Source organism: Rana temporaria, chromosome 10 (genome assembly GCF_905171775.1).
Source record: "Rana temporaria chromosome 10, aRanTem1.1, whole genome shotgun sequence".
Taxonomy (NCBI): domain Eukaryota; kingdom Metazoa; phylum Chordata; class Amphibia; order Anura; family Ranidae; genus Rana; species Rana temporaria.
Window position 1 is genome coordinate 9,065,820 of NC_053498.1, and position 14,630 is coordinate 9,080,449.

Here is a 14,630-nt window from a genome sequence, read left to right on the forward strand (position 1 = left end):
AGGAAATAAGAGGGTATGGGTGTCATCGAGACAGAAAAGCAGAGCGAGTAAAAACAAAAGCCTCACTCTGATTTAAAACAATGATTTGTCCACATCACAGAGATTTTGCATCACTTCCTGTCCCAGTGACACCAGCACAGGAAATGAGGGGGTATGGGTGTCACCAGGACAGAAAAGCACAGCGAGTAAAATAAGCCTCGCTCTGATTTAAATCAATAATTTGTCCCCCATCAGAGCGATTTCCCATCACTTCCTGTCCCAGTGACCCCAGAACAGGAAATAAGAGGGTATGGGTGTCACCAGGGCAGGAAGACACAGCAAATAAAATAAGTCTCACTCTGATTTAAAACAATGATTTGTCCACATCGGAGAGATTTCCCCTCACTTCCTGTTCCTGTGTCACTGGTGCAGGAAGGCACGGCGAGTAAAATAAGCTTCACTCTGATTATAAAAGATGATTCTGTTGCAGTGTTTGTCCCCATTGGAGAGATGTCTCAACATTTCCTGTCCTTGTGACTCCAGAACAGGAAATGGGAAGGTATGGGTTTGAGGGGGGCAGAGAGACACAGCAAATAAAATAAAAAAAAAAGCCTTGCTTTGATTTAAAAAAAAAAAAAAAAAGAAAAAATGTCCCCATCGGAGAGATTTTCCCTTTTTTCCTGTTCTGTCTGACCCCCTTCACCTGGATAGAAAGAGAGGAAATGTTCTCTCATTTCCTGCACTGTCTGACCCCTTTCATCTGATAGAAAGAGGAGATTTGTCTTCACTTCCTGTTCTGACACCCTTCACCTGGATAGAAAGAGAGGAGATTTTCTCTCATTTCCTGACTGTCACCTGGATAGAAAAAGGGAAGATTTTTCTCACTTCCTGTTCTGTCTGACCCTTTTCATCTGATAGAGAGAGAGGAGAGTTGTCTTCACTTCCTGTTTTGATACCCTTTAACTGGATAGAAAGAGAAGAGACTTTCTCTCATTCCCTGTCTGTCTGACCCTTTTCATCTGATAGAGAGAAAGGAGAGTTGTCTTCACTTCCTGTTTTGAGACCCTTTAACTGGATAGAAAGAGAAGAGACTTTCTCTCATTCCATGTCTGTCTGACCCTTTTCATCTGATAGAGAGAGAGAGAGAGAGAGAGAGAGAGAGAGAGAGAGAGAGAGAGAGAGAGAGAGAGAGAGAGAGAGAGAGAGGAGATTTGTCTTCACTTCCTGTTCTGACACCCTTCACCTGGATAAAAAAGAGAAAATATTTTCTCTTATTTCCTGTCTGTCACCTGGATAGAAAGAGGGAAGATTTTCTCTCATTTCCTGTTCTGACTGACATCTGTCACATGGGCAGAGACACTTCCTGTTCTGTCAGCTTTCACCTGGTTAGAAAGTGGGGAGATTTTTCTTTACTTCTTGTTCCGATGCCCTTCACCTGTTAGAAAGTGGGGAGATTTTTCTTTACTTCCTGTTCCGATGCCCTTCACCTGGTTAGAAAGTGGGGAGATTTTTCTTTACTTCCTGTCCTGATGCCCTTCACCTGGATAGAAAGTGGAGAGATTTTTCTTTACTTCCTGTTCCGATGCCCTTCACCTGGTTAGAAAGTGGGGAGATTTTTCTTTACTTCCTGTCCTGATGCCCTTCACCTGGATAGAAAGTGGAGAGATTTTTCTTTACTTCCTGTTCTGATGCCCTTCACCTGGTTAGAAAGTGGGGAGATTTTTCTTCACTTCCTGTTCTGTCAGCTTTCAACTGGTTAGAAAGTGGGGAGATTTTTCTTTACTTCCTGTTCTGACACCCTTCACTTGGATAGAAAGTGGGGAGATTTCTCCTCACTTCCTGTTCTGATGCCCTTCACTTGGATAGAAAGTGGGGAGATTTCTCCTCACTTCCTGTTCCATCTGACACTCCTTCCTGACAGATAACGATGACTGTTACCTCCGGGGGGGAAATGTGTAATGATTTTTTTGTCTTCTCATGGGGCAGATCCTCATCTACCAATGGCCGAGACAGCACATCCTGGACCAGCGCTTCGAAGGACGGCTAAAATGGAACGGGAGCGCCCACTCGGAAGACCTCCAGGACATGTCGGTCGTCATCACCAACGTCACCCACGAACACCAGGGGGAGTACATGTGCCGAGTCAACCGCACGCTGACCTTCGACAGTCACGACTACAACACCAACGTCACCAAATTCATCCAGGTGGTGGTGGTGGACAAAGGTGAGCCGTGAGGGGAGACCAATCCTCGGAGAGGACATTATGGGGGGTCCAGCTAGATGCCATAACCCTGGTGTTTATTTTCAGCAGGTGATTCTTTTTCTGCTAAAAGTGGTCTGAGTCCCATATTAGCCTCTGGATCACTTTTAGAAGTGGCCCCTCCCACTGCTTTCCGTTGGTTCTCAGGCTTACCTGGCTCATCGTCAAGCCTGAGAACTGATCCGACGGTGGTGGCGGCGGCCGCTGGCCATAGAGATGGGCAGATGAAAGGTGGAATCCACTCAGTCATCTCTATGACCTAGGAGGCCCAGAGCGACGTCATGCCGTCACTCCAGTCCATGAATGATGTAAATAAGGCCATTTTTGGGGTCGCCCCGCCTCTCACTGCTTTTCGTTGGTTCTCAGGCTTACCTGGCTCACCTAGGAGGCCCTGAGTGACGTCATGCCGTCACTGCTTTTTGTTGGTTCTCGGGCTTACCTTGCTCATCGGCAAGCCTGAGAACCAATCCGACGGTGGTGGTGGCGGCTGGCCATAGAGATGAGCAGAGGAAAGATGGCCTCCGCTCATCTCTATGATCTAGGAGGCTCGGAGCGATGTCATGCCATCACTCCGGTCCATGGATGATGTAAACAGGGCCATTTTTGTGGTCACCCTCCTCCCAGTGCTTTTCGTTGGTTCTCCGGCTTACCCCGCTCATCAGCAAGCCTGAGAACCGATCCGACTGTGGTGGTGGCAGCTGGCCACAGGGATGAGCAGAGAAAAGATGAACTCCGCTCATCTCTATGACCTAGGAGGCCCGGAGCGACGTCATGCCGTCACTGCTTCTTGTTTGTTCTCGGGCTTACCTGGCTCATCGGCAAGCCTGAGAACCGATTTGATGGTGTTGGTGGCGGCTGGCCATAGAGATGAGCAGAGAAAAGATGGCCTCCGCTCATTTCTATGACCTAGGAGGCCTGGAGCGACATCATGCCATCACTTTGGGTCCATGGATGATCTAAACAAGGCCATTTTTGGGGTCGCCCCCCCCCCCACTATTTTTTTGCTGGTTCTCGGGCTTACCTGGCTCATCGGCAAGCCTAAGAACCGATCCAACGGTGGTGGTGGAGGCTGACCATAGAGATGAGTCACTGCTTCTTGTTTGTTCTCGGGCTTACCTGGCTCATCGACAAGCCTGAGAACCAATTTGATGGTGGTGGTGGTGGCGGCTGGCCATAGAGATGAGCAGATGAAAGATGGCCTCCGCTCATCTCTATGACCTAGGAGGCCCGGAGCGACGTCATGCCTTCTCTTCCGGTCTATGGATGATGTAAACAAGGCCATTTTTGGGGTCGCCCCGCCTCTCACTGCTTTTCGTTGGTTCTTGGGCTTACCTGGCTCATCGGCAAGCCTGAGAACCGATCTGACGGTGGTGGCGGTGGCTGACCATAGAGATGAGCAGAGGAAAGATGGCCTGCGCTCATCTCTATGACCTAGGAGGCCCGGAGCAACGTTATGCCATCACTGCTTTTCGTTGGTTCTCGGGCTTACCTGGCTCATCGGCAAGCCTGAGAACTAATCTGATGGTGGTGGTGGTGGCAGCTGGCCAAAGAGATGAGCAGAGGAAATATGGCCTCCACTCATTTCTATATACCTAGGAGGCCCGGAGCGACGTCATGCCATCAAGTCCGGTCCATGGATGATGTAAACAAGGCGTTTTTTGGGGTCGCCCCACCTCCCACTGCTTTTTGTTGGTTCTCGGGCCTACCTGGCTCATCAGCAAACCTGAGAACCAATCCGACGGTGGTGGTGGGGGCGGCTGGCCATAGAGATGAGCAGAAGAAAGATGGCCTCCGCTCATCTCTATGACCTAGGAGGCCTGGAGCAATGTCATGTCGTCATGTCACCTGAGAACCGATCTGATGGTGGTGGCGGCTGACCATAGAGATGAGCAGAAGAAAGATGGCCTCCGCTCATCTCTATGACATAGGAGGCCCGGAGCATCGTCATGACGTCACTTCCGATCCATGGATGATGTAAACAAGGCCATTTTTGGGGTCGCCCCCCCCTCCCACTGATTTTCATTGATTCTCGGGCCTACCTGGCTCATCGGCAAACCTGAGAACCAATCTGACGGTGGTGGCGGCGGCTGACCATAGAGATGAGCAGAAGAAAGATGGCCTCCGCTCATCTATATGACCTAGGAGGCCCGGAGCAACATCATGTCGTCACTTCCGATCCATGGATGATGTAAACAAGGCCATTTTTGGGGGTCGCCCCCCCCCCCCTTCCTACTGATTTTCGTTGATTCTTGGGCCTACCTGGCTCATCGGCAAACCTGAGAACCAATCTGACGGTGGTGGCGGTGGCTAGCCATAGAGATGAGCAGAAGAAAGATGGCCTCCGCTCATCTCTATGACCTAGGAGGCCCGGAGCAACGTCATTCCGTCACTGCTTTTCGTTGGTTCTCGGGCTTACCTGGCTCATCGGCAAGCCTGAGAACTGATCTGACGGTGGTGGTGGCAGCTGGCCATAGAGATGAGCAGAGGAAAGATGGCCTCCACTCATCTCTATATACCTAGGAGGCCCGGAGTGACGTCATGCCATCACGTCCGGTCCATGGACGATGTAAACAAGGCCGTTTTTTGGGTCGCCCCGCCTCCCACTGCTTTTCATTGGTTCTTGGGCCTACCTGGCTCATCAGCAAACCTGAGAACCGATCCGACGGTGGTGGTGGCGGCTGGCCATAGAGATGAGCAGATGAAAGATGGCCTCCGCTCATCTTTATGACCTAGGAGGCCCGGAGTGACGTCATGCCATCACTTCCGGTCCATGGATGATATAAACAAGGCTATTTTTGGGGTCGCTGGTTCTCTGGCTTACCTGGCTCATCAGCAAGCCTTAGAACCGATCCGACGGTGGTGGCGGCGGCTGGCCATAGAGATGAGCAGAAGAAATATGGCCTCCGCTCATCTCTATGACCTAGGAGGCCCAGAGCAACGTCATTCCGTCACTGCTTTTCGTTGGTTCTCGGGCTTACCTGGCTCATCGGCAAGCCTGAGAACTGATCTGACAGTGGTGGTGGCAGCTGGCCATAGAGATGAGCAGAGGAAAGATGGCCTCCACTCATCTCTATATACCTAGGAGGCCCGGAGCGACGTCATGCCATCACCTCCGGTCCATGGATGATGTAAACAAGGCCGTTTTTGGGGTCGCCCCGCCTCCCACTGCTTTTCATTGGTTCTCGGGCCTACCTGGCTCATCAGCAAATCTAAGAACCAATCCGACGGTGGTGGTGGCGGCGGCGGCTGGCCATAGAGATGAGCAGAAGAAAGATGGCCTCCGCTCATCTCTATGACCTAGGAGGCCCGGAGTGACATCATGCCATCACTTCCGGTCCATGGATGATATTAACAAGGCCATTTTTGGGGTCGCTGGTTCTCTGGCTTACCTGGCTCAACGGCAAACCTAAGAACTGATCCGACGGTGGTGGCGGCGGCGGCTGGCCATAGAGATGAGCAGAAGAAAGATGGCCTCTGCTCATCTCTATGACCTAGGAGGCCCAGAGCGACATTGTGCCCTCACTGCTTTTCGTTGGTTCTCGGGCTTACCTGGCTCATCTGCAAGCCTAAGAACCGATTCGACAGTGGTGGCGGCGGTGGCTGGCCATAGAGATGAGCAGAGGAAAGATAGCCTCCGCTCATCTCTATGAGCTAGGGGTGACGTCATGACGTCACTTCCGGTCCACAGATGATGTAAACAAGGCCATTTTTTTTTTTATCTGATGCTTTCCATTGTAGAGAAGAAAGGGGGTCTTATTGACCTCAGATCTCTCCATAAAGAGGACCTGTCATGTATTATTGTTGTCACAAGAGGTGTTTACATTTCTGGTGACAGCAAAAAAAAGTGATAATAAAAAATAAAAATAAAGAATCAGTTTAAAAAAGATATATATATACTAAAGTAAATCAAAAATGTTTTTTTAGGCCACACCCACATATGAAAACAGTGTTCGCACCACACATGTGAGGTATCGCCGCGATCGTTAGAGCGAGAGCAATAATTCTAGCCCTAGACCTACTCTGTAAAACTCTAAACTGGTCACCTGTAAAAAAAAAAAATGAATAGCGTCACCTATGTAGGTTCTAAGTCATTTTCTAGGAAAAAATACAATGTTTATCATTCTCCTGGTGCTGGATCCAAAAATTTCTAAAGAGCGTCTATATTTTTTTCCCCCCCAATCAGCCAACAGAGACACGGCCTCCATCGTGTCGGAGATCATGATGTACGTCCTCATCGTGGTGCTGACAATATGGCTCGTGGTGGAAATGATATATTGTTACCGCAAGATCGCCGCAGCCGGGGAGGAGGCAGTATTGGAAAATGCGTGAGTATACCCTAAAAAAAAACCCCAACAATAAAGGTGATGAGAAATGGTTGAAAGGAAGGCAAGACAGCTGCCAAAAGACTTGTATTTTGGTCCATCCAGTCCTAATTGCAGCAAAACACAGCCAGGCGACTCGCATTTCCAGGAGTTCAGCTAAGGAGTCTGACCGTCCCGTGTAATTCCCTGCTTTCCCATAGAAGTGCCATTAGGGACATTTAAATTAATGCACATATGCTGAACATTCTGTGTATATTTATTCCTATGTTTTTCACTTATCTATCCAGCCTTGTGTAGTAATGTCTCTGGGATGGATCAATGCAGAGACTCTATATATATATATATACTGTATATACAGCACAGTCCACTGTCCCCAGGACCTGATACCAGTTTGTATCTGGAGCCACCTAGTGGATTAAAGCAATATTGCCTTGGCCTGTAATACATTTATGTACAGATTTCATCTTGCACTGACAGGACAGTTGTATGCCTTCATTTAGATACAGTGTAACATTTTTAATGTTTTTTTTTAATTTAATGTCATTTTTGTTTCTTTCTTTTTTTTTGAGCAGATCAGACTACTTAGCAATAACATCGGAGAGTAAAGACAACTGTCTGGGGGTGCAAGCACAGGAATAGCTGAACCGCAAAGACTCAGGGCATCCCGGTAAGGGCTGTAAGTGTTGAAGTCACTAAGCCAGAGGCTCACCCTTTCCTTTCCTTTTCCCTCTCTCTCTTTTCCTTTCCTTTTCCCTCTCTCTCTTTTCCTTTCCTTTTCCCTCTCTCTCTTTTCCTTTCCTTTTCCCTCTCTCTCTTTTCCTTTCCTTTTCCCTCTCTCTCTTTTCCTTTCCTTTTCCCTCTCTCTCTTTTCCTTTCCTTTCCCTCTCTCTTTTCCTTTCCTTTCATCCTCTCTTTCTTTTCCTTTCCTTATCTCTCTCTCTCTCTCTCTCTCTCTCTCTCTCTCTCTCTTTTCCTCCTTTCTCTCTTTTCCTTTCCTTTTCTCTCTCTTTCTTTTCCTTTCCTATCTTCACTTCTCTCTCTTTTCCTTTCATCCTCTCTTTCTTTTCCTTTGCTTTCATCCTCTCTTTCTTTTCCTTTCCTTATCTCTCTCTCTCTCTCTCTCTCTCTCTCTCTCTCTCTCTTTTCCTCCTTTCTCTCTTTTCCTTTCCTTCTCTCTTTCTTTTCCTTTCCTATCTTTGCTTCTCTCTCCTTTCCTTTTCTTCCCTTCTCTCTCCTTTCTTTTCATCCTCTCTTTCTTTTCCTTTCCTTTCACCCCCCCCCTCTCTCTTTTCCTTTCCTCTCCTTCTCTCTCTCTTTTCCTTTCCTTTTATTTTCTCTTTCTTTCCTTTCATTTCCCTTCCTTCCCTTCTTCTCTCTCTTTTCCTTTCCTTCTCTCTCTTTTCCTATCCTTGTCTCTCTCTCTTTTTTCCTTTCCTTGTCTCTCTCTCTCTCTCTTTTCCTTTCCTTCTCTCTCTCTTTTCCTTTCCTTCTCTCTCTTTTCTTTTCCTTCTGTCTCTCGCTTTTCTTTTCACTCTCTCTCTTTTCCTTTCCTACCTTCGCTTCTCTCTCTTTTCCTTTTCTTCCCTTCTCTCTCTCTCTTTCCCTTTTTCCTCCCTTCTCTCTCTTTTCCTTTTCTTCCCTTCTCCCGCTCTCTCCTTTCTTTTCATTTCCTTATCTCTCTTTTCCTTTCCTTATCTCTCTTTTCCTTTCCTTATCTCTCTCTCTCTCTCTTCCTTCCCTTTTCCTTTCCTTATCTCTCTTTCGTTTCCTTTTCTTCTCTCTCTCTCTCTCTCTCTCTCTCTCTCTCTCTCTCTCTGTCTCTCTCTTTTCCATTCTGTATCTCTCTCTTTTCCTCTCTTTTCATATCCTTCCTTTGCTTCTCTCTCTTTTTTCTATTCATTTCCTTTCCCTTAATTTTCTCACGCTTTTCATTCTCTCTTTTCCTTTTCTTTCCTTACATTCTATTATTTTTGTCATTGCCTTTCCTCTCTCTTTTCCTTTCCTTTCCATTCACTTCCTTTTCTTTATTAGTTTTTAATCTCCTAGCCTTTCCTTCACTTCTCTCTCTTTTTCTTTCCTCTCCCTCTCTCATTTCCTTTCTTTTTCTTTTATTTCCGTGTTTCCTTTCCATCACCTCTCTCTCCTCTCCCTTCCTTTATTTTCTTTTCATTCCCTTTACGTCTATCTCTTTATTTCCTTTTTCTTCCTGGAACAGTGACCAGTTCTCTTGATAAGCCTCCTCCTCTGCCAGTCCTGAGAGCAGTCATGGTGTAGAGCGCTGAGCTCACTCAGGGCTTCCTATTCAGGACAGTGAGGAGTTGTTGGGAAGGTAGATGCCAGCAGGGCTACCAAGAGAACCTGAATGACCCTGAATGACAATGAATGGACGTGAATGACCCTGAATGGACATGAATGAACGCGAATGACCCTGAATGAATGTGAATGACCCTGAATGAACGTAAATGACCCTGAATGGACGTGAATGACCCTGAATGGACGTGAATGAACGCAAATGACCCTGAATGAGCGTAAATGACCCTGAATGAACATAAATGCCCTGAATGAACGCGAATGATCCTGAATGAACGTGAATGACCCTGAATGAACGTAAATGACCCTGAATGAACATGAATGACCCTGAATGAATGTAAATGACCCTGAATGAATGTAAATGACCCTGAATGAGCGTAAATGCCCTGAATGAACGTGAATGATCCTGAATGACCCTGAATAAACATGAATGACCCTGGATGACCCTGAATGAACGTGAATGACTCTGAATGAACCTGAATGACCCTAAATGAACGTGAATGACCCTGAATGAACATGGATGACCCTGAATGAACATGAATGACCCTGAATGAACGTTAATGACCCTGGATGACCCTGAATGAACGTGAATGACCCTGGATGACCCTGAATGAACGTGAATGACTCTGAATGACCCTAAATGAAAGTGAATGACCCTGAATGAACGTAAATGACTCTGAATGAACGTGAATGAACCTGAAGGACCCTGAATGAACGTGAATAACCCTGAATGAACATGAATGACCCTGAATGAATGTAAATGACCCTGAATGAATGTAAATGACCCTGAATGAGCGTAAATGCCCTGAATGAACGTGAATGATCCTGAATGACCCTGAATAAACATGAATGACCCTGGATGACCCTGAATGAACGTGAATGACTCTGAATGAACCTGAATGACCCTAAATGAACGTGAATGACCCTGAATGAACATGGATGACCCTGAATGAACATGAATGACCCTGAATGAACGTTAATGACCCTGGATGACCCTGAATGAACGTGAATGACCCTGGATGACCCTGAATGAACGTGAATGACTCTGAATGACCCTAAATGAAAGTGAATGACCCTGAATGAACGTAAATGACTCTGAATGAACGTGAATGAACCTGAAGGACCCTGAATGAACGTGAATAACCCTGAATGGACGTGAATGACCCTGAATGGACCTGAATGACCCTGAATGAACATGAATGACCCTGAATGAACGTGAATGACCCTGAATGGACGTGAATGACCCTGAATGAACCTGAATGACCCTGAATGAACGTGAATGACCCTGAATGGACGTGAATGACCCTGAATGAACGTGAATGAACATGAATGACCCTGGATGGGTAAATTGACACTTTAAACGAAGTGGAGAACTCCTTTAAGTTCCGTTTTGTTTCATCGCCAGCTGGAGGAACGGATTACCCCGGAGGCCTCGCGACACGGACCGGCTCCGACCGAAAACTGTAACGGGTCACAGACAAGGCCGAGCCCGGCAACCAACCCTTTCACTCCCTGGAGCCTAACACACCATTTTTACTCTTCTTATGTCTGACTAGAACTGCTGCCCCATCCGACCCGCCTGAGTCACCATGATATGCAGTCATCTTCAGCTCCCCCCCCACCCAACCCCCCAGGAATCTTGGGGGTGAAGATCTGATGCTTCCAAGAAAGAACGCCTTGTTTCCAAAAAAGACGCCGATTGCTTCCTTTTTATTTCCCCGATGCGTTTCCATGAGGGTCACCCATGGGGTCACCTACCTCCTGAAATGCGTCATCCATCAGCGGGCATGAAGCAGTTTATGAGGCTTCTCAACGTGCTTTGACCCAGGATGCCCACCACAGACAGAGCCACCTCCACCCTGAACTGAGGACGTATGGAGGCCACCATTGCCAACCTCTACTTCTGAAAATACTAGTTACCTGGCTGTCATGCTAATCCTAAAGCTTCAGGGTTGTTTTTTGTTGTAGGACTTCAGTTTGGGGGGGGGGGGTTCCCTTTATGGGGAGTTAGTGGGGTCCTTGTAGGGTGCCTAGGCTGCTCAACTCTGGCAGGTACCCGGCAGGGGGCTGGTTCCTCAGGCAGGACATTTCATTCTAAGCCCTGAAGAAGGGGAGGCGGCATAATTCCCCAGAAGTGTGTTGGTTTTATCTATTTAACCTCTTACAAAATAAAAAGTCTGGAACCAAATTCTCAACGCGCCCCACGGGGGGCACCCAGCTAACTTCCTGCCATGGGATCACCACCTTACCAGGTACACGTCGATTTTGCCCAGCTGCTCCAGTTTTGACAAGTCTTCTGTGAATGGGGAAAATACCCGGAGGAGCATACTTATTACCTAGTATACTCAGCACCATCTAGTGGCCATGATGCAGTATTTATCCCCATTCACACTAAATAACATTTGATCTAAAGAGAAAAAAAAAGCCTAAGAACATTCGATTTTGCCCATGCACAGCTGCTCCAGTTTTGACAAATCCTCTGTCAATGGGGAAAATACCCCACTAGATGGAGCCGAGGAGCACACTTAAAATACTCAACGCCACCTAGTGGCAGTAATGGAGTATTTCTCCCCGTTCACACTAAATAACATTCAAGCTGCAGAGGAAAAAAAGCCTGAGAACGTTCGATTTGCCCATGCACAGCTGCTCCAGTTTTGACAAATCCTCTGTGAATAGGGAAAATACTCCATTATGGCCACTAGGTGGAGCTGAGGATCATACTTATTATTTAGAATACTCAGCGCCATGAAGTGGCTGTAATGCAGTATTTCTCCCTATTCGCGCTAAATAACATTTGAGAAATACTCCATTATGGCCACTAGATGTAGCGGAGGAGCCTACTTACTATTTAGAATACTCAGCGCCATGAAGTGGCTGTAATGGAGTATTTCTCCCTATTCACGCTGAATAACATTTGAGAAATTCCCCATTATGACCACTAGATGGAGCTGAGGAGCATACTTATTAACGAGAAAAATAGCGCCATCTAGTGGCCATAATAGGGTATTTCTAAAAAAAAAAAAAAGCTTGAGAACATTAAATTTTGCCCATGCTCCAGTTTTTAAAAATCCTCTGTGAATGGGGAAAATACCCCATTATGGCCACTAGGTGGAGCTGAGGAGCATACTTATTACTTCGAATACCCAGCGCCATCAAGTGGCTGTAATAGGGTATTTCTCAAAAAAAAAAGCCTGAGAACATTCAATTTTGCCCATGCACAGCTGCTCCACATATGCTCTGTGAATGGGTATTTCTCCCTATTCACGCTAAATAACATTTGAGAAATACCCCATTATGGCCACTAGATGGAGCTGAGGAGCATACTTATTAACGAGAAAAATAGCGCCGTCTTGTGGCCATAATAGGGTATTTCTAAAAAAAAAAAAAAAAACTTCGAACATTACATTTTGCCCATGCTCCAGTTTTTAAAAATCCTCTTTGAATGGGGAAAATACCCCATTATGATCACTAGATGGAGCTGAAGAGCACACTTGTCACCTAGGATAGGCAGCGCCATCAAGTGGCTGTAGAAAGGTATTTCTCAAAAAGAAAAAGCCTGAGAACATGCAATTTTTCCCATGCACAGCTGCTCCATTTTAGACAAATCCTCTGGCATTATGGCCACTAGGTGGAGCTGAGGAGCATACTTATTACTTAGAATACCCAGCGCCATCAAGTGGCTGTAATAGGGTATTTCTCCAAAAAAAAAAAAGCCTGAGAACATTCAATTTTGCCCATGCACAGCTGCTCCACATATCCTCTGTGAATGGGGATTTCTCCCTATTCACGCTAAATAACATTTGAGAAATACCCCATTATGGCCACTAGATGGAGCTGAGGATCATGCTTATTAACTAGGATACTTTGCACCATCTAGTGGCCATAATAGGGTATTTCTTAAAACAAAAAAAAAAGCCTGAGAACATTCAATTCTGCCCATGCACAGCTGCTCCAATTTTGACAAATCCTCTGTGAATGGGGGAAAATACCCCATTATGGCCACTAGGTGGAGCTGAGGAGCCTACTTATTACTTAGAATACCCAGCGCCATCAAGTGGCTGTAATAGGGTATTTCTCAAGAAAAAAAAAAGCCTGAGAACATTCAATTTTGCCCATGCACAGCTGCTCCACATATCCTCTGTGAATGGGGATTTCTCCCTATTCACGCTAAGTAACATTTGAGAAATACCCCATTATGGCCACTAGATGGAGCTGAGGATCATGGGCCAGATTCACAAAGAGTTACGCCGGCGTATCAGTAGATACGCCGACGTAACTCAGAATCTAAGCCCGTCGTATGTTTAAGTGTATTCTCAAACTGAGATACACTTAAACATGCCTAAAATACGACGGCCTGCGCCGTCGTACCTTAGGGTGCATTATTTACGCTGGCCGCTAGGTGGCGCTTCCATTGAGGTCGGCGTAAAATATGCAAATGAGTCGTTACGCCGATTCACGAACGTACGCTTGCCCGTCGCAGTAAAGAAACGCCGTTTCCGTAAGAGATACGCCGCGTAAAGATAAACATGCCCCCTAGGTGGCGTATCCAATGTTAAGTATTGTCGTCATTCCCGCGTCGCAATTTGAAAATTTTACGTCGTTTGCGTAACTCGTCCGTGAATGGGGCAGGACGTCATTTACGTCCACGTCAAAACCAATGATGTCCTTGCGACGTCATTTAAAGCAATGCACGCCGAGATATTTTAGGGACGGCGCATGCGCAGTTCGTTCGGCGCGGGGACGCGCTTCATTTAAATGAAACACGCCCCCTACCCGCCGAATTTGAATTCCGCCGGGTGATTTACGCTACGCCGCCGCAACTTTACAGGCAAGTGGTTTGTGAATAAAGCACTTGCCTGATAAACTTGCGGCGGCGTAACGTAAATCAAATACGTTACACCTGCCCACAAATACGCCCATCTACGTGAATCTGGCCCCATGCTTATAAACTAGGATACTTCGCACCATCTAGTGGCCATAATAGGGTATTTATCCAAAAAAAATAAAAAAAAGCATGAGAACATTCAATTTTGCCCATGCACAGCTGCTCCAGTTTTTCCAAATCCTCTGTGAATGGAGAAAATACCCAATCATGACCATTAGATGGAGCTGAAGAGCATACTTGTTACCAGCGCCATCTAGTGGCCAGAATACATTATTTCTCCCCATTCACGCTAGATGGAGCCGAGGAGCATATTTATTACCTAGGATACTTAGCGCCATCTAGTGGTCGTAATGCAGCGTTTGCTAAATAACATTCTAGCTACAGAGAAAAAAAAAAAAAAAGCCTGAGAACATTCAATTCTGCCCATGCACAGCTGCTCCACATATCCTCTGTGAATGGGGATTTCTCCCTATTCACGCTAAATAACATTTGATAAATACCCCATTATGGCCACTAGATGGAGCTGAGGATCATGCTTATTAACTAGGATACTTCGCACCATCTAGTGGCCATAATAGGGTATTTCTCAAAAAAAAAAAAAAAAGCCTGAGAACATTCGATTCTGCCCCGATCGCAAAGAGAGATTTTACACGCGGTTTCGAAAAAGGACGAAGAGATATTCAGATTTTATATAGATACACCCTTTAGTTTAAAGAAATGTATATTTTAATAAGTCGAATTGTAGCAAATGATTTACTGTTATGCAAAAAAAACTGTCGTCCCAGAGCCTTTAGCGTCTTGAAGCGCAAGTCTCAGAATGACCCGGGTCGCCCAACTTTTTTTTTTTGATTTATCAGGCATGCTCAGAAGATGT

At 46.3% G+C, this 14,630-nt stretch overlaps 1 protein-coding gene across 2 annotated transcripts in view; it reads left to right on the top strand.

The window, feature by feature from the left end:
• The window catches only part of SCN1B (sodium voltage-gated channel beta subunit 1), a 32,812-nt gene extending 20,153 nt beyond the window's left edge, over positions 1-12,659 (top strand). The window contains exons 3-6 of one of the 2 annotated variants that reach the window (XM_040327162.1): positions 1,966-2,203; positions 6,423-6,564; positions 7,134-7,237; positions 10,277-12,659. In XM_040327162.1, the coding sequence (XP_040183096.1) occupies positions 1,966-2,203; positions 6,423-6,564; positions 7,134-7,200 (447 nt within the window). In that variant the 3' untranslated portion in view covers positions 7,201-7,237; positions 10,277-12,659. The remainder of the gene's footprint in view (positions 1-1,965; positions 2,204-6,422; positions 6,565-7,133; positions 7,238-10,276) is intronic. The other variant, XM_040327163.1, reaches the window with a different exon arrangement.
• The last annotated feature ends 1,971 nt before the right edge of the window (positions 12,660-14,630 follow it).